The sequence below is a fragment of the Archocentrus centrarchus genome, chromosome 8 (assembly GCF_007364275.1).
Source record: "Archocentrus centrarchus isolate MPI-CPG fArcCen1 chromosome 8, fArcCen1, whole genome shotgun sequence".
Lineage (NCBI taxonomy): Eukaryota > Metazoa > Chordata > Actinopteri > Cichliformes > Cichlidae > Archocentrus > Archocentrus centrarchus.
In genome coordinates, this window is record NC_044353.1 from 2,114,545 (window position 1) to 2,138,555 (window position 24,011).

General features: G+C 44.9%; 1 protein-coding gene across 1 annotated transcript; it reads right to left on the minus strand.

The window, feature by feature from the left end:
* Window positions 1-277: 277 nt before the first annotated feature.
* On the minus strand, window positions 278-19,867 carry LOC115785083 (GTPase IMAP family member 4-like). The gene is made up of 3 exons (XM_030736538.1): window positions 19,816-19,867; window positions 3,624-3,755; window positions 278-1,745 (listed from the first exon to the last, which is right to left on the minus strand). The coding sequence occupies exons 1-3, from the start codon at window positions 19,817-19,819 to the stop codon at window positions 880-882; spliced, it is 1,002 nt and encodes a 333-aa protein (XP_030592398.1). The 5' UTR covers window positions 19,820-19,867; the 3' UTR covers window positions 278-879.
* Window positions 19,868-24,011: the final 4,144 nt, after the last annotated feature.

Here is a 24,011-nt window from a genome sequence, read left to right on the forward strand (position 1 = left end):
AACAGCTCAAGCTCAGTCAGATTAGATGGAGAGCGTTTGTGAACAGCAGTTTTCAGATCTTGCCACAAATTCTGGATTAGGTTTAGGTCTGGACTTTGACTGGGCCGTTCTAACACATGAATATGTTTGGTTTGAAACCATTCCATTGTAGCCCTGGCTTTATGTTTAGGGTTGTTGTCCTGCTGGAAGGTGAACCTCTGCCCCAGCCTCAAGTCCCCCCTCACAGACACACACACACACACACACACACACACACACACACACACACACACATACACACACACACACACACGCACACACACATACACACACACACACACAGTTTGAGAAACACTGCTTTAAAGAATGAAGCAACCAGATTACAGAGCTTCCATCAACACTGTGACAGCAACATAAATGTTTCAGATCAATTTTAACAGGAATGTTTCCCACAGTTTTTGTCAAAGTTCAATAAGAACCAAACCTGTGACCCTCCTGGTGGTGCTAAAAGAAAAGGCAGTAAAACAGCAGCACCAGGTCACGGGGTTTAAACCAACAACCCAAATGCAAAGTAATGGATCATAAATGTCTTTCCTCTCTGGGATGAATCAGCAGTGCTGTGCTCGTCTCCATCAGCTCCTCAAATGGAAAAACTGAACAGTTCTGGGGAACCATGTAGGGGTGGGGCGGGGCCTGGGTTCAGTTGACATCATCATTTCAGCAGTTTCAAACATCCAGAAGGTAAAACTGAAGCTGAAATATGAGAGACATGATTTAAAAAGTTTCTGAAGATGTTCATATTTAGCATGTGGCCCTCACCCTAGCTGGGCTCCTGGTGACCTGGTGGGAGTTCAGGGGTCTACAGATCATATCAGTGGGGTCCTCCTGGTGGGGTTCTTCTCATATAGAGCTGTCCTCCAGTACACCATGCTTTTTCTTAGACTCGCTAGAGTTTTCATGATGTTTGCAATTTGACTGCTGAATTCTGGTTTTGAGATATAACACCAAATATGACATTAGAGTAACCAGTATCACACCCACTATGGATCCCAGTCCTCCTGCTGATGCTGAGTCCACCTTACGAGCTTCAATCAACAACCCAATTGTAGCTCCGACCTGTGCTCCAATCAACCACCACCTGTCCCGTACATTACTCCTCCTTTCTTTTTCCTGTTTCTGTTTTTCCTCTTCCTGTTGTTTCAAAGCTTTTTCAGCCTCCCAGACCATCTTAGGAGTGTAAAAGTGTGCAGAGGCTTCTCTCCTCATCTCTGCTATCTTCTCCAGGAGCTTGGTGACTTGAGACTCTTGTTGTTGCTCATCACCCTCAGTGTTAAAAATAAAGTATCTGTGATTGAATGGGTACGTCAGCTCTCTGAAGTCTTGAATGTTTTTCTCTTTTTCTTCTTCTTTCTCAGTGGTGAACACCATCATGGTGAAGTCATTTGCCTGTTCTCCAAAAGTTTTCTGAAAATCCTCCAGTACTTCTAAGTTTTTACCAAACTCCTTATAAATCGTCTCCACAAGCAGGAACACGTGAGGACCGGGTTTAGCAACTGCGACAGACCACTTGATCTCTTCCAACACTTTTTTCTTATCATCACCATAAATATACAGACCTGGAGTATCAATAATGACCGCATTTTTATCATTAATATTCCTGCTATACTTTTGGCACTTTTTGTTGTTTGTGTCATTTTTTCCAGTGATTGCTCGTAATAAATTCTTTTTGGGGTTGTCGCTCCCAAACAGCACGATCCTCGGGTCATCTGTTGGAAAAAAAATGTCATATGTTAGAACTGTTCCTGTCAGCTCGTTACTTCAGACATTTAACAGCATATGACTGGAACTTGATTCAAACTGGGGATCATTTTAACACCAAATACATCCAAGTGTTTCTGTCAAGTGAACTGAATTTAGTCCTATTCAAGTACTTTTGACAATATTTGTCATGACATAAACAGCTGAACATGTATGTCTAATTTCTGATGTTTAATGTTCTGTCATTTACTGAGTAAAAGTAGGATGACATATCAAAATAATAACATGTTCACAATGACAAACTTCAGAAAAAAGAAATGGAGTTAAAGCTTGATTGTCTTGTTTTATGTTTCACATCTGGACTCAACCGTCTCAAATTATTTAAAGAATTAAATCTGGACTCATTTAATAACTGAACATTTTTAGGCAATCGTTTATTTCTTTTGTGTTCAGTGAGAGAATTGAGCTCTTGCTTGTCCTGCCAGAATTTTAAAGCTGGGCTTGAATGGAGCCAGAGCCATTCTCAACTGTCAGTTCATCCTTTGCTCTGTCTCGCCCAGCTGTATCTCTTGCTGTGAGTCACTATGTTTCTTTCTATATTTGTCTTTTCCTGGGTATCCTCTCTCAAACTCTCATCCATCCTCGCTTTGTTACCAGGGTTATAATAGTTCTGGATTTTACATTATAGTTTAGTTTTAGTTCATTTTTACTCCTTTTCTCCAATTCAGTTAGTTTTAGTTAGTTTTCAGAATGATTTTGCTCATTTTTATTAGTTTTTATTTTTGGTTTAAAGCTTAGTTTTAGTTTTTGTTAGATTTAGTTTTTCATACATTGTCAGGTGCAAGATTCAAGGTACAAGAGTGACTGTTGTGTTATAAAAACTTGACAAAAGATCCCGTTTAAAGAAATATATTCAACAACCAACTGTTCACAGACAGCAGCACTACGTGCTAAATGTGTGTAATATTAAGGACACACATGAACATCAACAGGGAGAAACAAAGAAAAACATGAACTACAAAACTCAATAAAATCTACAACAAGCTTCAGCGTCAATGCAGCACATTAACAACACCTAGACATGGTGTATAACATCAGAACGCAGCGAATGTTGGACAAAAAACAAACTCTTTGAAGGAGTCAAAGGTCAAATCCAGCTGCATCCTGATGTTGAAGCTGCTTCTGTTTTGGAGCTAGCTTGGTCAGATGCTCCTAATTAGCCTTCGGGGTCTTTGCGGCCTCTGTAAACAACCTACAGAAGTGTCCGACCTCATGTCCGCATTTATGCTTGTGTAGCTAGATTGTGTGTTAATAAGTAGTGCAGCCGCCACCACCCGCCACTTGTAGACTTCTGGCAAGTCCTTCCTCCGCATGCTGCATTAAAGGAAGTACAGAAGGGGCTTGTCTTCTGGCAGTAACTGCACTTGGTGAAACATGCCTTTGATGTTAAAACTAACATTGCGGTTCTGAGAACACAATGTTCTCAGAACCGCAGCAGGACAGCTGTTCTGAGCCATCATCTAGGACCACATAAGTATCAGGTGTCTAGTTCTCATGACGAAGAAGACCCGGACAATCTTCATAAGGACACGACTACATTCTGCTGGTCGATCAAGGTATAATGTCTCTGTAGCCGAGCTAACTAGGCAGGACTTCTCCCTTGCCTGCCTAATGTTGGTCTCATGTAGTATCTGGAGATGTTTTCCCTGACACCTGCTGCAGAGTTTCTTCAAGTGGCATTGGGCAGCACTGACTGCAGCTTTGGTTGGTCTTTTTCCGCTGCATGACTCAGATCTTATTGAAGGACTTAAAGGTGTCGCACTGGTTCAGGAAATGATCCTTACACTCACAATATGGGCTGTATGTGTGCTTGGTCTGCGTCTTACCTGGTGGTTCACTTCTCGCCTGGTTTCGTTCTACTGCCTGCTGGTCAGGCGTACTCTTAGCCCCATGTGGAACTGTGGCTGGATGAGGAATCTCTGTGTCATGCCTCTGCAACTTTGGATACTGTGGCTCCTCTGAAAAGGAAAGCTTCAAATCAGAAGTGCCTGACTCCGTGGTATAATTCACAAACGCACAGCTTAAAGCAGATAACCCGAAAGCTGGAGAGGGAATGGCGTCTCACTAAATTAGAAGATGCTCATTTAGCCTGGAAAAAGAGTTTGTTGCTCTATAAAAAAGCCCTCCGTAAAGCTAGGACATCTTACTATTCATCATTAATTGAAGAAAATAAGAACAACCCCAGGTTTCTTTTCAGCACTGTAGCCAGGCTGACAAAGAGTCAGAGCTCTGTAGAGCCGAGTATTCCTTTCACTTTAACTAGTAGTGACTTCATGGATTTCTTTACAAATAAAATTTTAGACATTAGAGAAAAAATTAATCATAACCATCTAAAGATTTATCTTCATGTTCGGCTGCTTTCAGCACTGCTGGTATTTGTTTAGACTCTTTGGCTCCAGTTGATCTTTCAGAGTTAACTTCAATAGTTACTTCCTCCAAACCAGCAACATGTTTATTAGATCCCATTCCTACTAGACTGTTCAAAGAAGTCTTTCCAATTATTGATGCTTCTATCTTAAAAATGATCAATCAGTCTTTATTAGTTGGCTATGTACCACAGACCTTCAAGGTGGCTGTAATTAAACCGCTACTTAAAAAGCCATCACTGACCCAGCTATTTTAGCTAATTATAGGCCAATCTCCAACCTTCCTTTTCTCTCAAAGACTCTTGAAAGAGTAGTTGTAAAACAGCTAACTGATCATCTGCAGAGGAACGGTTTATATGAAGAGTTTCAGTCAGGTTTCAGAATTCATCACAGTACAGAAACAGCATTAGTGAAGGTTACAAATGATCTTCTTACAGCCTCTGACAGTGGACTCATCTCTGTGCTTGTCCTGTTGGACCTCAGTGCAGCTTTTGATACTGTTGACCATAACATTTTATTACAGAGATTAGAGCATACTATAGGTATTAAAGGTACTGCACTGCAGTGGTTTGAATCATATTTATCTAATAGACTCCAATTTGTTCATGTAAATGGGGAGTCTTCTTCACACACTAAGGTTAATTATGGAGTTCCACAGGGCTCTGTGCTAGGACCAATTTTATTTACATTATACATGCTTCCCTTAGGCAGTATTATTAGAAAGCATCGCATCAATTTTCATTGTTATGCAGATGACACTCAGCTTTATCTATCAATGAAGCCAGATGACACACATCAATTAGTTAAACTGCAGGAATGTCTTAAAGATATTAAGGCCTGGATGACCTCTAATTTCCTGCTTCTAAATTCAGATCAAACTGAAATTCTTGTACTCGGCCCCACAAATCTTAGAAACATGGTGTCAAACCAGATACTTACTCTGGATGGCATTACTTTGGCCTCCAGTAACACTGTGAGAAATCTTGGAGTCATTTTTGACCAGGATATGTCCTTCAATACACATAATAAACAAATATGTAGGACCCCTTTTTTGCATTTGTGCAATATTTCTAAAATTAGAAACATCCTTTCTCAGAGTGATGCTGAAAAGCTAATTCATGGATTTATTACTTCTAGGGTGGACTATTGTAATTCATTATTATCAGGCTGTCCTAAAAGCTCCCTGAAAAGCCTTCAGCTGATCCAAAATGCTGCAGCTAGAGTACTGACAGGGACTAGAAAGAGAGAGCAGATTTCTCCCATATTGGCTTCTCTTCATTGGCTCCCTGTTAAATCTAGAATAGAATTTAAAATCCTTCACCTCACATACAAGGTCTTGAATAATCAGGCCCCATCTTATCTCAAAGACCTCATAGTCCCATATCACCCCAACAGAGCACTTCGCTCTCAGACTGCTGGCTTACTTGTGGTTCCTAGGATACTTAAGAGTAGAATGGGAGGCAGAGCCTTCAGCTTTCAGTCCCCTCTTCTGTGGAACCAGCTCCCAGCTTGGATTCAGGAGACAGACACCCTCTCTATTTTTAAGATTAGGCTTAAGACTTTCCTTTATGATCAAGCTGATAGTTAGGGCTGGATCAGGTGACCCTGAACCCTCCCTTAGTTATGCTGCTATAGGCCTAGGCTGCTGGGGGGTTCCCATAATGCACTGTTTCTTTTCATTCACCTTATTTACTTTGTTTATACTCCACTCTGCATTTAATCATTAATTGTTATTAATTTCTGAGGGGAGAGAAAGACAGCATGTCTTTCTCTCCCCTCAGCCCAACCGGTCGCGGCAGATGACCCTCCTCCCTGAGCCTGGTTCTGATGGAGGTTTCTTCCTCTTAAAGGGAGTTTTTCCTTCCCACTGTCACCAAGTGCTGCTCATAGGGGGTCGTTTTGACTGTTGGGTTTTCTCTGTATTATTGTAGGGTCTTTATCCACAATACAAAGTGCCTTGAGGCGACAGTTTGTTGTGATTTGGTGCTATATAAATAAAATTGAATTGAATTGAATTGATCCATGTACCGTTTCCCCTCGGAATGGGAGTCCTGAAAGCTAGCATGGCCCCCACTATCCTGGCACCAGGAGATTGTGAGATTGTACTCAACCCCCGATTGGCGGAATGTACATCACCGATATTCTGATCGCAGGTCGGAGGGAAGTTTACTCAAGAGCCATTGTATGTGGGATCCGCACTGGAGCTCTGCTACACCTTCGTGTCCAAGGGTCTGTAGCATTCCCACCACGGCCCTAGAGTGAACTTCTGAAAGGCTTGCAAATCTCCTCGTCAGATGTTTGGATCATTCATCGCTGTGATGATCTCTTAAGGGCCAACTTGTGCGGTTGACCAAACCTGTCGGTCAAGACAGTCATCGCATCTGAAAAGGGTGTAGATGAGTTCAAAGAGGCATTGGTTATAAGGCAATCCTCCTTTAGTTTGAGGTGGTCCAGAAGAATTTGGTAGCAGAACAACCCGGTAGCATCAGGAGGTAGAAAGTTCTCTAAAGTGATCTTAAGACAGGTGAATTCACTAATGTCCCCTTTGGCGAACTCGAGAATTGTTGGAACAGGCCCCCGGTAAGTTCTTTCTCTATGGAAGGCCGGGGGTTGGTGTGTTGATGCCACATACACCATAGGGTGTGGCTCGTGCTGCATTTGAGCGCCTGAGGGTGCATTCGACTTCTTGAGGGTGGGAGGATGAGGGATGCTCACTAGTGTCCACAGGATGGTGACCGGCCTGAGGTGCAGGTGAGCTAAACCTCAGAGGCTGCTGTTGTAACACCGGCTCTGGATATGATATCGGAGCAGACTTGGGCTGTGGGTCATAACAGGTACCAAAGGAGGGCTGACAGGAGGAAATAACAACATTCTCATCATCACAAGCACTCAAACAAAACTTATCACTATGAAACACAGACTGTCCATAAAATGCCAACCCAACATATCTATCATGAGACATTGACTGTGCCTCCTGCGGATCAGAGCCCTCCCATGATCTATGGAAGGCTGAACGAGACATCCGGTTGCTCACAGAGGGAACGGCCAGCTGTGCATCAGACGGGTACCGTGTGTTCTCCTCAGATGTAGGTGTCGTGACAGATCGTCGACCCCCCCATGGGGCTCCACTCCTCCGCTGCTGTAGACTCAACATACTGGCTGATAGAGCTGGCACTGGTGGGGCAAGATGAATGCATTGTCCTCCTTCCCACTCCCCCTGCGGCCACATTGGGAGTCCTGTCCCCTGAACCCTATGTATGCTGTGCTGCAAGCAGTGCCAGGGGTGGCAATGTTGACTCCAAACTTGCTGCTCGGATCTCATAGTCTTTCAGGTAAGCAGGTGGGTGAGACTGACGGTTAGGGCGTGTAGAAGCTGCTGGAACCTCCTCACTGGGTAGAGCATACTGCATCCTGTAGGTGTAGAATCCGAGGCAGCCTCACGAATCTGGCTCGAAGGACCAATATTGAAACTACTGACTATTCACGGACTGTAAGGGCTGGGCGAAGGGCAAAGTGTCATGGCCGGGGAGGAAACAGGCGAGGAAGGGCAACCGCGCAGGACACCAGAGGTAAACATCACTTAAAAGGGTATTTATTTACATAGGGAAAAACAAATACAAAAACCTTGGAAGGGGGACGAAGGGAGACGACGGGCAGACACAGGGAGCACAGGAACACACGGGCACACAACGTCAACGACGCAACAAAGAACACATGGAAACTGAGGGCTTAAATACACAATGGGTAATCAGGGGAAGAGGAAACAGCAGGGAACAACAGGTGAGGCAAATGAAACTAATTACACAGGGGAAGCAAAGCTAAACACAAAGCACAAGGAAATCACATTGGCAAAATAAAACAGGAAGTGATAAACCAAGAAACACGCAGACAAGTCACAACACTGGGAACATGACAAACATACAGGGAGGACAAACTCAGGAAATAAACTATTAACACAAAACGCTGGGCAAACAGCCCAGGACATGACAGTACCCCCCCCCCTCAAAGGCCGGCTCCCGACGGCCAAAACCAGAAACAAAACCAGACTAGGGCGGGAGGCGGGGGACCAGGAAGGAGGGCCCGAAACCAAAACAAAAAACCAGGCAGGGAGCAAACAGGAAGAAGGCCCAGGAACGAAACCAACACACAGGGGACAAAACAAAAACACTGGGGAAGCGCAGGGGCAAGATCTAGAACACGAGGGCAAGGAAGCAACAATCAAAAGGAACAGAACAAACAAAAGCAACGGCACAAGGATGAACAACAGTCCAAAAACAAGAACAAAACACAGGGATGAGAAGGAAAAAAAAAAAAAAAACAGGATGAAACAAAAAGCGACGGCACAAGGCTGGAGAGCCCCAATGTCCACACCAAGGGTCAGAAACAATGAACAGAACAGGAGCCAAGACAAAAACAAAACAGCAAACGGCAGGGAAAAAATACAGTTCAGGGGGCCGCACAGGCCAAGGGGCCACAAAGCAGAGTCTGGATGAGGGAGGCCAACCGCGCTTCCAGCGGCGGCGACGACGACATGGAGGAGACACTGGAGGCCGGCCGCGCTCCCAGCGGCGGCGGCGACGATGTGGAGGAGTCACTGGAGGCCGACCGCGCTCCCAGCGGCGGCGACGTGGAGGAGACACTGGAGGCCGACCGCGCTCCCAGCGGCGGCGACGTGGAGGAGACACTGGAGGCCGACCGCGCTCCCAGCAGCGTCGGCGACGACGTGGAGGAGACACTGAAGGCCGACCGCGCTCCCAGCGGCGGCGGCGACGTGGAGGAGGAGGAGTCACTGGAGGCCGACCGCGCTCCCAGCGGCGGCGGCGACGTGGAGGAGACACTGGAGGCCGACCGCGCTCCCAGCGGCGGCGACGTGGAGGAGACACTGGAGGCCGACCGCGCTCCCAGCGGCGGCGACGTGGAGGAGACAGGACTGGGGGCCGACCGCGCTCCCAGCGGCGGCGACGTGGAGGAGACAGGACTGGGGGCCGACCGCGCTCCCAGCGGCGGCGGCGACGAGGAGCAGACACTGGAGGCCAACCGCAGGGCATGCGGCGGCGGAGACGGGCGACCCCGGGTTCTGGTGGGGAACCCTCGGGCGGCGTGGAGCGCTCGGACTGAGCGGGGCCCTCTGGCGCGGAGCGCTCGGACTGAGCGAGACCCTCTGGCGCGGAGCGCTCGGACTGAGCGAAGAACCCCACCGGCTCGGACTGAGCGGGACCCTCTGGCTCGGAGCACTCGGACTGAGCGGAGACCCCCACCGGCTCGGACTGAGCGGGACCCTCTGGCTCAGAGCGCTCGGACTGAGCGGAGACCCCCACCGGCTCGGACTGAGCGGGACCCTCTGGCTCGGAGCGCTCGGACTGAGCGGAGACCCCCAACGGCTCGGACTGAGCGGAGGCTAGAGCGGAAGCTGACTGAGGACGAGGGCTGAGCGGGCAGCAGCACTGCTGAAGGCCAAGATGCTGTAGAGGACCGGAGTGCCGGCTGGGTGGTCGTCATCATGGGCAGCAGGGGCTGCTCAGGGGACAGTTTGGGTGTGTCAAACGACGGCTGCGTGGAAGCAGGCCGGGAGACGACTGGCTGCGTGGAAGCAGGCCGGGAGCCAGAGAGAGCAGACTGCGTGGAAGCAGGCCGGGAGCCAGAGAGAGCAGACTGCGTGGAAGCAGACCGAGAGCTAGGGAGATCTGGCTGCGTTGAAACAGACCGAGAGCTAGGGAGATCTTGCTGCGTGGAAACAGACCGAGAGCTAGGGAGATCTGGCTGCGTGGAAACAGACCGAGAGCTAGGGAGATCTGGCTGCGTGGAAACAGACCGAGAGCTAGGGAGAGCTGGCTGCGTGGGAGCAGGCTGAGAGCTAGCTGACACTGGGGCCTGAGAGGGAGCTGACACTACTGGAGCTACAGAGGGAGCAGGAGCTGAGGGAACTGGGACCAAAACCGAAGGAACTAAGACAGGGGCTGAGGGAACTGACTGAGAGGGCACTGAAACAGCTGACACTGGGGACCGAGGAAGAGCTACTGGAACTGACTGAGAGGGCACAGAAACCGCTGACACTGGGGACCGAGGAAGAGCTACTGGAACTGACTGAGAGGGCACAGAAACTGCTGACACTGGGGACCGAGGAAGAGCTACTGGAACTGACTGAGAGGGCACAGAAACCGCTGACACTGGGGACAGAGGAAGAGCTACTGGAGCTGACTGAAGGCGAGGGAGCGCGACTGGAGCTAGAGCTGACTGAGACCCTGCTGCTGCAGCTAACACAGAAAACCGATGCGAAGGCTTGGACCTGGCTGCCCCCACCCGCGGAACAGGTGCGAGTGCCGAGGTCAGCCCGTCCGTGGCTGCCCCCACCCGCGGAACAGGTGCGAGTGCCGAGGTCAGCCCGTCCGTGGCTGCCCCCACCCGCGGAACAGGTGCGAGTGCCGAGGTCAGCCCGTCCGTGGCTGCCCCCACCCGCCGAACAGGTGCGAGTGCCGAGGTCAGCCCGTCCGTGGCTGCCCCCACCCGCCGAACAGGTGCGAGTGCAGAGGTCAGCCCGTCCGTGGCTGCCCCCACCCGCCGAACAGGTACAAGTGCAGGGGAAGCTGGAGCTAAGGGAGCTCGAGCAGGGTGAACAGAGGGAGCTGGAGCTAACTGAGGGGTCTGGGACTGCGACTGAGGAGGAGCTGGAGCTACAGCTGACATGGAACACTGCGACTGAGGGGGAGCTGGAGCTACAGCTGACATGGAACACTGCGACTGAGGGGGAGCTGGAGCTACAGCTGACTGGGAAGACTGCGACTGAGCAGGCGCTACAGCTGACTGAGGCGAGAGTGGCTGGGGAGGAGCACGGCGACGCCGGGAGCGCTGCCTCCTTCGCGTTCTGTTGGAGTGGGAAGCACGATTCTCAGCATCCAGGATGTCCACCAGCAGAGGTGAATCAATAATCTCCACGTCATCTGGCAGCCAAGAGAGGTCTGGGGAGGCGGTGGGCTGTGGGTGAAAGGATGAAAATGATGAGGACGAGGTGGGAGAGGTGAGTTGAAGGGATGACGGCGGATCCGGAAAGCGAGGCAGCGCCTGTGGTGCTGAGCTGCAGTGGTGCGGAGGGGACAACGGAGGTGAGATGACCGGCTGCAGGAATTAGCGATGGCTTGGAGGAAAAAGGTTGTGTCCTTGCCCTGGACAGGGCGACCAATATTATACAGTTTAGCTTGTAAGTTTTTCCGGAGCATGATTATGGAATGGGCAAGTGAGGCAGTGTCAGGATGGGTGAGGAGCCAAGTGGAGGAAGAAAAAAGTCTGCAGCAGAAAATTGCCTGAATAATCTGACGGGGTTCATCAGTGACATGAATGATCTTCCTGGAGAGATCTATGAGCTCCAAAATCACTTCCTCTTGCTCGGAGGGGCTCCTGGTATCAGCGGGGTCCATAGTCTGGTTGCGTCGTTCTGTCATGGCCGGGGAGGAAACAGGCGAGGAAGGGCAACCGCGCAGGACACCAGAGGTAAACATCACTTAAAAGGGTATTTATTTACATAGGGAAAAACAAATACAAAAACCTTGGAAGGGGGACGAAGGGAGACGACGGGCAGACACAGGGAGCACAGGAACACACGGGCACACAACGTCAACGACGCAACAAAGAACACATGGAAACTGAGGGCTTAAATACACAATGGGTAATCAGGGGAAGAGGAAACAGCAGGGAACAACAGGTGAGGCAAATGAAACTAATTACACAGGGGAAGCAAAGCTAAACACAAAGCACAAGGAAATCACATTGGCAAAATAAAACAGGAAGTGATAAACCAAGGAACACGCAGACAAGTCACAACACTGGGAACATGACAAACATACAGGGAGGACAAACTCAGGAAATAAACTATTAACACAAAACGCTGGGCAAACAGCCCAGGACATGACACAAAGTACCATGGGACTGCCCTGGTAGCCCAGGCACCGTCTCTATGGGGATAGGGTTTTCAGGGGGATTGCAGGAGGAGATAAGCTGCAGAAAGGCATGTAAGACTGCAACTCTGCTTGCTGGTCCCAACCCTGGGTCGTCAGGTTTTAGGAGGGTTAATAAAATGAGAGCTGCTCCATCCAAAGTGGGATGGATAATGTCTCTCCTAACAAGACCAGGTTTTCCCCAGAAACTTTCCCAGTTATCTATAAAGCCCACATAATTTTTTGGACACCACTTGGACAGCCAGCAATTCAAGGAGGACATGTAGCTAAACATGTTGCTCCTGGTCCTTTGTTCCTTTCTGATCAAGTTTATAGTTAGTTAGCTCTGCTGGCTTACTAGTGGTTCCTAGGATACTTAAGAGTAGAATGGGAGGCAGAGCCTTCAGCTTTCAGGCCCCTCTTCTGTGGAACCAGCTCCCAGCTTGGATTCAGGAGACAGACACCCTCTCTATTTTTAAGATTAGGCTTAAAACTTTCCTTTATGATCAAGCTTATAGTTAGGGCTGGATCAGGTGACCCTGAACCCTCCCTTAGTTATGTTGCTATAGGCCTAGTCTGCTGGGGGGTTCCCATAATGCACTGTTTCTTTTTATTCACCTTTTTTTACTCCATTTTAACATCACTCTATTTTTAATCACTTGTTATTAATCTCTGGCTCTCTTCCACAGTGTGTCTTTTGTCCTGTCTCTCCCCTCATCCCCAATCGGTCTCAGCAGATGACTGCCCCTCCCTGAGTCTGGTTCTGATGAAGGTTTCTTCCTGTTTAAAGGGAGTTTTTCCTTCCCACTGTCACCAAATGCTGCTCATAGGGGGTCATTTTGACTGTTGGATTTTCTCTGTATTACTGTAGGGTCTTTACCTTACAATATAAAGCCCCTTGAGGTGACTGTTTGTTGTAATTTGGTGCTATACAAATAAAATTGAATTTGGTCCAATTGAGGAGGGGGCCAGAGAAAACTACAGAGTCCAACATTGTTTTTGCAAAGTTACACACCAATTCAAATTTAATTCTGGTGACATCCGATTGGCGTAACCGGGTGTCATTACTGCCAACGTGAATTATGATCTTACCAAATCTATGTTTATCCCAATCCCACTAAATGATGTTTGGACTTTGTGCAATAGAAACAGTCTGACAGTTTGGTCAGAACTTCTGAGCCAAGGTACAATGGTCCAACATCACCAGTGTCTGGTGTTGGAGTTTTATTTTTTAATTCAAATAATAAGATAACAAATGGACAAATGGTTAAAAGTAAACTCCAGGAAGTTAATTAATAAACAGTGGATCAACCAAATAATAAACAATTAAATAATTCATTAGACAGAGAGCAACAGATAGAAAGTGCCTGACTAACTTCTCAATCTCAGTGCAACTTATCTTGGAGGTTTGGCCACAGTACATACAATTAAAACATCACCAACATCACCATGTTCTGTTATTAATCTGGACAAGACTGCTCTGTATTGATTAAATTGAAACATCAGGAAAGAAGATGAGCTTTATAGCTTTATCACTGTTGAGAGGAATCTGGGTCATGAAAAACCAGCTTGGACAAGATCAAATGACGAAGGCCAACTCACAACACCCAGAATTTGTTTCTGTATAGATAGTGGCAGTACAAAGATGTTATGGTTAGAGAGCAACACGGGCTCAGGGAGGGAGAGAGAGAGAGAGTGCACACACACAGGCCTGTCTCTTCCTCTGAATCCCCACATGTATGTGAGATTTCTTCTGATTCTTTAATATATTAAAATTTCTTACTTTTTTAATTAAAGTGCTTCAGGTGTCTTCCTTCACAAACAAGCCTGCGACCTGTCACTGGGGAGTTTCATTGTTGCCCCGCTCAGTCCAAGCATCCTGTGCCAGAACCAAAAAGTCCTGCTAAGTCAGAGTGTCCCATGGCAGAGCCAGAGCATCCAGAGTCTTCTGAACCAAAGTCTAAGGGTCCAACGTCACCGGTGTCTTGGGAGTTCCATTGCCTCCGCCATTGTCAGCTACCAGCCAAACTACCAAAGGTGACCTGTTGGCTACCTGCTAAGGTTCAGAAGATCCTCCAGTGCTGGCCACACAACCAATTTGTAAAGCATCCTCTGCACAACTGGCCCAGCACCCAGGGTTCATCTGTCTCCACTACTAGACATGTAGCTGGTCCCCAGACCATCTTTGTCTCCATCGGTGGTCACACAGCTGGTCTCCTGATCTGCCCTGTCTCTGCAGCTGGACTTGCAGCTGGTTCCCAGACCATCTTCGTCTCCCCTGCTGGCCACATGGCTGGCCTAATCTGCCCCATTTCTGGTGCTGAACCCATGATCGGCCTCCTGATCTGCCCTGTCTCCACTGCTAGCCACCCGGTCGGCAAGGCAAGGCAGAGGACCCCAATCACTTTTTGGCAAATACCAGCAGCAGCACCCCCCCCCCCCCCCCCCCCCCCCCGCCACTGCCTCAAAATAAAAATGACAACCATGAAATGAGGGTGAGTTAACCGTGTTTAAGGGCAGCATTTCCTCTGCTACAGTGGTCCCCAACCTTTTTTGAGCCACGGACTGGTTCAGTGTTAAAATATTTCTGCAAACCGGCATTTAAAGTGTGGCGGATAAATACGTCAAAATAAATGATACGACCGTAATCAAAAGTGTAATATTTTCTCAGTATAATAATAAACATGAATCACTGTGTATTTGTTTGTAACTATATCAGAAGTGTCTTCCTAACATCAGGCCACAGCATGAATAACATGCTCTCTGCCCACAATGCTCTCTGATCACCATGGTAATGTTTAAACGTGCCTTCAAATTAAGATACACAATTACAGTAGAAATCGTCTCAGTTGGATTCAAATGGTCCATGGAATTTCATCAGACTTGTAAAAAAAACATCTGAAGTGTAAGGTGGATAAAATCCCATTCTTCCAAATATCAAGGTGTTTGGAGTTAATTAGCTGATTAGAGTGTGGAACCAGGTGTCTTCAATACTGAACCTTTTCACAATATTCTAATTTTCTGAGATACTGAATTTGGGGTTTTTATTAGTTGTCAGTTATAATCATCAAAATTAAAAGAAATAAACATTTGAAATATATCAGTCTGTGTGTAATGAATGAATATAATATACAAGTTTGACTTTTTGAATGGAATTACTGAAATAAATCAGCTTTTTCATGATATTCTAATTTCATGACCAGCACCTGTATAAGGTGGGATGTACATCTTTTTCTTTTCTTCCAAATAATCTAGGGGGTTCTCCAATCTTCCAGTGTTTGGTTCACCCAGGTACTGTACAATGTGACAGGTTGTCACATTTATTAATATTACACAACTTATTAGTAATAATTTATTACTATGTGCATACCTTATTAGGAAAGATGATCCCAGATGGGAAAATCTCCTCTTTCTAGCTGGTTCATCACCAAAAAACCCCAACAAACATACAATAGTCCCCACAATAAACCACAAAATTGGGGGATTGGGGGGCATAGCATTTCATATATTTCAAATCGCACACCAAATCCTTAAACTGTTTCCCGAATCAGTCACGTGGTATGGCCAGCTTGTGAGGCTTCGAACGTCACCCCATACGTCATCAACGCAAGCCTCAATACGCGCTTCACACACATCTGCCTTGATTACTTGGATTGCTTGATACACGGTTCGAAGCCTCAACACAGCAGGAGACATCACTATTGTTTTTGCTCAAATGCCAAGACATAAAGTGAAGTTTACAAGTTTTCTGAGTCTGTACTGGGGTCCACACTTTGCCTGCCACACAGCCCATTCCAAGACAAAGTTATTGTTAAAAACTGATGATTTAATCTCCCTCCCAACTGCAAAATGGGAGCAAGATCTTTCCATCAAAACTTCTGGACAGAAATATGTTTAAACACCTTCAAAATGACTCAAAGCCCCAACTTACAATGTATGCAATATAGAACTCACTATACAGGACAAAGGATATTCCACACTTCTTTTCACACTCAAACATACAGGGATTGGACAATGAAACTGAAACACCTGGTTTTAGACCACAATAATTTATTAGTATGGTGTAGGGCCTCCTTTTGCGGCCAATACAGCGTCAGTTCGTCTTGGGAATGACATATACAAGTCCTGCACAGTGGTCAGAGGGACTTTAAGCCATTCTTCTTGCAGGATAGTGGCCAGGTCATGACGTGATGCTGGTGGAGGAAAACGTTTCCTGACTCGCTCCTCCAAAACACCCCAAAGTGGATCAATAATATTTAGATCTGGTGACTGTGCAGGCCATGGGAGATGTTCAACTTCACTTTCATGTTCATCAAACCAATCTTTCACCAGTCTTGCTGTGTGTATTGGTGCATTGTCATCCTGATACACGGCACCGCCTTCAGGATACAACGTTTGAACCATTGGATGCACATGGTCCTCCAGAATGGTTCGGTAGTCCTTGGCAGTGAGACGCCCATCTAGCACAAGTATTGGGACAAGGGAATGCCATGATATGGCAGCCCAAACCATCACTGATCCACCCCCATGCTTCAGTCTGGGCATGCAACAGTCTGGGTGGTACGCTTCTTTGGGGCTTCTCCACACCGTAACTCTCCCGGATGTGGGGAAAACAGTAAAGGTAGACTCATCAGAGAACAATACATGTTTCACATTGTCCACAGCCCAAGGTTTGCGCCCCTTGCACAATTGAAACCGACGTTTGGCATTGGCACGAGTGACCAAAGGTTTGGCTATAGCAGCCCGGCCGTGTATATTGACCCTGTGGAGCTCCCGACGGACAGTTTTGGTGAAAACAGGAGAGTTGAGGTGCACATTTAATTCTGCCGTGATTTGGGCAGCCGTGGTTTTATGTTTTTTGGATACAATCTGGGTTAGCACCCGAACATCCCTTTCAGACAGCTTCCTCTTACGTCCACAGTGTCATGGTCCTGGGCCAGCGGCCCAGCGTTTTGAGTTTCTTTTGTGTAGCTTTCTTTGTTATACTTTTGAGGTTATGTTTCTTATAGTTATATTGTTTGAGTATGAGGTTTAGTTTCCCTTGTTGTTTTGTGCATGTTCTCTTTGTCAAGTTTTCAGTGTTAGGTCTGCGTCTGTTATGTGTAGTCAGTTCCTGTTTTATTTTGACAGTCTCGTGTTCCCTGTGTTTGGTGTTTAGTTTTGCTTCCCCTTTGTCATTAGGTTCATTTGGTTCACCTGTCTTCCCCAGTTGTTTCCACTTGCCCTAATCCCCTTGTGTGTATTTAAGCCCTGAGTCTTCCTTTGTTCATTGTTGCGTCGTCGTCATTGTTTCCCCGAGTTTTCCCATTAGCTGTGTGTTTTGTTTGCTCAGTTTTGTTTTTCTTTTCTCCCAGGCTTCCAGTTGATTTTTGGCCTTGGTTGAGATTCTGTATTTTGTATTATTTGAGTTTGATAATAAACCAGTTTTTAGTTTAAGTTTGTCTGTGTCAGTCCTGCATTTGGGTCCTCTCCCGCCGCACACAGCCCCTCACCGTGACACACAGTTAATCCTGTTGGATGTGGTTTGTCCTTCTTGGTGGTATGCTGACATTACCCTGGATACCGTGGCTCTTGATACATCACAAAGACTTGCTGTCTTGGTCACAGATGCGCCAGCAAGACGTGCACCAACAATTTGTCCTCTTTTGAACTCTGGTATGTCACCCATAATGTTGTGTGCATTGTAATATTTTGAGCAAAACTGTGCTCTTACCCTGCTAATTGAACCTTCACACTCTGCTCTTACTGGTGCAATGTGCAATTAATGAAGATTGGCCACCAGGCTGGTCCAATTTAGCCATGAAACCTCCGACACTAAAATGACAGGTGTTTCAGTTTCATTGTCCAACCCCTGTATGTGCCCAGTGTATGGCCGGCTATACTGAGAACTACATGATGCTGTATGGTCTTGTACGCCTGTTCAGAGGTTCTGGCAGAGGATATGTGAAGATCTATCCACATGGTTTTAGCTGCTGTATCCCAACCTCACCCACACTGCATGTTGATAAAAGCTCTATAGTTATTAGTAGGATATGGATATTTAGATATAGAAGCAAAAGCATCACACAGTTCTTACTGCCTTATCACTAAGATAAATTGGAAATCAAAAAATTATGTGTTAACATAGGAATTTACTTCTGGATTACTTTGCCTTTGTCTGCCTCCTTTAAAAGCCAATTGGATGAATTTGATGCATACACACCATAATTTTGCTTGCTTAAGCTTCCAGACAGGACAGGTTATTTAAAAAATATATATATCAAGTACTAATAACAGTACTTTTCTGCAATTGTAAGCCTAATTAATTTTATTATACCAGTTTTTGACCTTATTAGGTAATTTGTTTGTAAACGAAAAATTTAGTTTGGCCAAGCAACAAGTACAGATGTACAAGGCACGGTAATAAATAGATACAGAAATAAGTCACAGCATTACAGCACATGTCTGATATTGTGTAGGTTCTCCGTGGACCATAAAAAAAGCTCTGATGTGTCAGACACCACAAGAGCCCAATAAGGGTGTCTTGTGGTTTCTGGCATTAGGATAAGCTGGACCGTGATGGTTTTAGCATATTCTAATGCTCCATTCAGCTTTCCCTCAACCCTGATGTTCTCCTGGTCCCTACTGTAGTCAATATAACAAAACTCAAAGAGGTGAGGATCTGAATACTTTCTGAACCCACTGTATAGTTTCTACCAGGATTTAATTAGTAGGAAAACGATCTTTTTTCAATGAAAAGAAAACTGCACAACCACACAAGAAACCAGTTTAAAAAAAAAAAAAAAAAGAAGAAGCTTCACTAATTGCAGTGCAATGATTAAACTGCACAAAGACTCCAGTGGCTAAACACAAAACAGATTTACAGGCTAATTAAAAGTTGTGGATTTAAAAGACTTAACCACAGAGGTTAAAGATGTTTATAGAAGTAAAATGGAGGCAAATTGGTCTCACGTGGCAAAAGACAAGCAGGAACTCAGTGAAAGGAACACGTCCAAAATACTAGAAACACCATTAAAGGGTCAACAATGATCTCAGCTTCAGGACACTTTGATTAACTGACTAAATTAACTAATATTTAAGACACTTAGGTTTTCTTTCTTTGGGAATATTTATGCAAAAATTACCAAAGAAGAGCTAACAACCCTTTTGATTAACTTATCTGATGATCATGTTTTCTCATAAAATGTCATTAAATTAAGTTGCAATTTTTTAAGTGAGAAGGATAGTGGCAGAAATCAGCTCTTTAGGTTTTTAAATGACTTAAGTTAGAAATCTAAAAAAAACTCCAACTTATCATTTTAGTTCTACTTCAATGTTTAAATTTCACTGAAAACCCTTAATAACTATCCTGTACATTTATAATATCCATTAGTTACAGAAATCTAAAAGATTACTGCAATTAAGAAAAATTCACTCAATTTAAAAAAAATTCTTTCTAATTCCTCTGTGTGCTTCCTGTAAAATGTGAAGCTGAACAGTTTTAAAGTTGGTTAAATCAGCAGAAACCATCAAAATTTACTCAGCAGCTCACTCTGCCCTCAGCTCTACTTCTCTAAATGCTGCTTGGTGCTAATCAGACTATAAAATGAACTTAAAGGAACAATCAAACAGCTCTGGACTGAAAAATACCTAATTTTAAAGGAAAACTTTAAATTGAAGCAGTTTCGGGACATAATTCATGTCCCAGATATCAAAGCAACCACCACTCTGACAAATATACTCACCCATGGCTTGGGCTTCATCAATCTGTATCTTGATCGCTGATGTCTTGTCACTGGACACATCTTCATCTGAGTGTTTACATTTCCATCTCACCTCTTTGAAAGTCTGCTGCTGACCCCCCCCATCACATCAGCTGTCCAATCAAATGTGGCTGAAAGGAACCAATCAGAGGATTGGGAAAAGTACATCAAGCAGAGTGTATTTCCACTGGTCTGCCTCCTCACGCATAACCTTTTGTTTTATTCACTTTATAGAAACAACTGAAAACACTATAAAAAAAATCACACACACAAATCCATTTATCATAAACAGAGTTTAATGGCTGCAGGTGTAACTGGTGGCTTCTTCTTTCTTTCTCTGCGTTGTGTTGATTAATGATGGGCCGGACCACCTACGTATTTTAGAGGGAATCTCTGTTTATTTGCTGATAAAGTTATAATAAAATAATATATTCCGGTTAGCGATGGATCACTCAGCCCCGCACCCACCAAATGCAACAGGAAAAGGGGGCACAGTAATATATTCAAAACAACAATTGCTAATACAAATCATACCTGACAAAGTAGTAATAAAACAACATTCAGGTTAGTGATCGATCAGTCTAAGCCCCTACACAAACCAAACACACAAAGACATTATTGTTTGTTACAGTTGGTTTACGACTGCTAAGCTTTCTAAACTTTCATTCACCACTCCCGACGAATGCAACAGGAAAAGGGGGGAGGGTGAAACGTGAAACTGCTCCTAGCAAAGCAAACGTAGGGGTACAGAAGCCAATAAGAAATGAGAAGTTCCACACACCAACTGGAGTTATCCAAACATGTCAGGTAAACTAAATGAACAAATAAATTTTGTGGAATTCTACATAAATAAACATGAAAATAAAGACAGGATGTAACTGTAAATACTATTAACAAAGAATTGGCATTGTTACACAGGGAAAGGTTATAACGTACACTATTGTTGCCAAAAGTATTCCCTCACAATCCAGATCACTGAATTCAGGTGTTCCAGTCTCTTCCACAGGTGTATAAACCAAGTACCTAGGCATGCAGACTGCTTCCACAAACATCAGTGAAAGAATCAGTTGCTCTCAGGAGCTCAGTGAACTCCAGTGTGGTACCGTGACAGGATGATACCTGTGCAACAAGTCCAGCTGTGAAATTTCCTCACTACTAAATATTCCACAGTCAGCTGGACTTAACTCTGCCACTGGACTCTAGATCAGTGGAGACATGTTCTCTGGAGGGATGAATTACTCTTCTCCATCTGGGAATTTGATGGATAATTCTGGTTTGGCGGTTGCCAGGAGAACAGTACCTATCTCACTGCACTGTGCCAAGTGGAGCACCCGTTCCTGTTCCTAGGGTGGGGGAGGTCAAGGTATGCTTGGGTTTTCAGCTTCAAGGGGTGATAGCGGACCCTCTTGAGAAGCCCCAGTTGTCGGTGGAGACAGCTGCATGCCCTGCCAAGTGCACTTTCTTTTCAGTCATCAAAGCCAGTAGCAACACCCTTTACTCAAGGCTAGGCCTAAGGAGTGAGAGTTACCGACCAGCGTCTAGGTTCAGAGGAGGTATTTGTGAGCTAAGAGTGATGTGCAATGTAATAGCTGGAGCCAGGAAATGAGTTAAATTATTATTTTTAAAAGTGAAAAAATAAAAATTACGAATAGCATTAAACTTAACAACCCGGCATTCAAAAGTCCACATCCAGTTTGTGTACATTCATATCAATACCCATAGTTTGTTTAGTTTGAGTCTGTCTTTTTTTTTTTAGTCATCTGGTACCATTCAGTTTCGTGTTTAGGCTACGTTCACATTGGAACCTGAAGCGACCCAATTCAGATTTTTTGTGAAATCAGATTTTTTTTGCATGGTCGTTCACATTTCCAAATTTATGCGACTTGTATGTGATCTGTGCATGAACTGCAAACAAACTTAAATGTGTCCCGCTGTAGAGGACGCAATAACATCACACATAGTGAGCGTGCTCAGTGTTTGCGGAAGTAAGTGGAAGTAAGTTTTTATCTTACCCCTTCCGTGTAGCAGGACACAGAATAGTGACGTTTGTCGAGTGTCAACGACCTGCAGGTCAGATGAATGCGACCTGGCTGTACAGACAGTAAAGATCAAATATGTATCGGATTTAGGACCACATATCCAAGTGGCCTGCGTTGCATTTGTAAAAATCAGATCTGTGCTGTTCAGACTGTCATGAAAAGATCAGATACAGGTCGTGTAAAAAATCATTGGTAGTAATTGGTAGCCCACTGCCCATCGTGGTAGACATCACTAGCTCCCACGTGCTTTGCTGAGCGAGGAAAATTTATATAGACACCACTCAAACTGGCCATGTACTGTTCAACCATCTGCCATCAGGCAAATGGTTCAGGTCCCAGAAATGCAGAACCAACAGAATGAAAAACAGTTTTTATCAGTGGGCTATCAGACTCCTAAACACTTTGCATTAACTCATCAGCTCCTTCATCCCATAAAACAATAACAAAGCAGCAAAAACTGAACTGTACAAATGCCTTTCCCCTCAGTGCAATGTTCTCCTTCTGCAATACATCAAACCCTTGTGCAATACAATTGCAATGTTTATTAATAGATATTTATTTGACAGATCCCCTCCCTGAGAATATGTGGAATGTAAAAATACTTGCTATGTGAATGTTGCTTTTCTATTGTATTTTTATTGCTTTTCTGTTATATTTCTATCTTGTTCTTGCACACTTATTTTATGTATGAATTTATGTATGTGTATATGTACTAGGGATGGCACAATACCACTTTTTTATGTCCGATACCGATATTTTACATTTGGATATCTGTCAATACTGATACAAAGCTGTTTAAAATGCAATTGTTTTTAAATGCCTGGATACATTTTATATAAGACATAGTCTCTCACAAAACAATCGCTCTATCACCTGAAGCGTGTTGCTCCTATGTGAGAAGGTGATGCATTGGCTTATGGAATGTTGCAAATTTCATTAGGGCTGCAACTATCAATTATTTCAGCAATCAAGTATTCTATTGATTGTTCCACTGATTACTTGAGTAATTGGATAAGAAATACCTTTTTTGTATTAAAAGTTCATCTGCATATTTTATGTATGCTATGATCCCCAACTATGCTCTCAGTTGATTTTCCAATCCGCCAGCATATTTTTTTTCACTTAAAATGTCATAACTTCCTTATTTGTAAACCAATTTTAACACGGATGATGTCATTTTGTTTGTATTTAAAGGCTCTATCCAGACATTTGTGAACTCTGATTTTTTTTTTTTTTATAACATACTTACTTATTTTAACTTCTGTACTGCAGTTTTTCCCTGTGTGAAACAAAGGGTGGATGGAGCAGCTACAAAGTTCTCTTTTCTTCACTTACTGGTCAGGTGGTTGATGAAGGACCTCCAGCTGTTTCCCAGCAAAGGTTTAATGGAGGTTACAGGGGTGAAAAAGCTTCTTTTGGACTCTAGAAAAACATTTCCTTCTGCTCCACCTGAGCTCACCGGCTCCGCCTCTTTGTCCTGAACGGAACGGAAAACAGCTGACTGCTGCTGTTGTTGTGTTATCATTGTTTATGTTGGAAAACTGGGGGATGCGTGAGCGTAATTTTTAATGTTTTGTATTCACAAGCATTCTCCTAAATATGTTTCTACTGCAGGTCTATATTTAGTCACTAATCAGGGATTAAAGAACAAAAAATATTTTGACGGGGAAGGGGTCCTTCTGGTACCAAATGATTATTAGAGCTAATGGCGGCACGTGCTAGCAAACTGCGATTATAGTGTAGAGAAAAAAATAACAGCTGAAATTCTCAGCACAGCGAGCACAACACACAAACACAGTAGAGAGCGGTGGAGGAGTGGAAAAACATGTCGGCGATGATCTACTCAGTGTTAAAGGGAATCTGTCGCAGCGACGGAGAACTTTTTAGAATCTGAGGGTTTCCAGTAGGTGGTGTGATGCTAAGCTGGTTTGGTCAACCGCAAACCCATCCACAGTATTCCTGACTTAGCGCCATTACCCATAATTCATAGCGGAAGCCAGTATTTTACTTCCGTTTGCGCTGTTGTTTACGGTTGCGGGCTTACACACTTGCCGTTCATTGAAACATTTTGACACTGCAGTTTCTTTTACCTGGCCTAAATGGTACCACATCGGAGGTGGATACATTGTGAGGATGTTT

Coding starts and splice junctions, on each gene's coding strand:
- LOC115785083 (XM_030736538.1), bottom strand. Junction 1,746..3,623: donor GGCGAGAAGTGAACCACCAG/GTAAGACGCAGA, acceptor TTTTTCCAACAG/ATGACCCGAGGATCGTGCTG.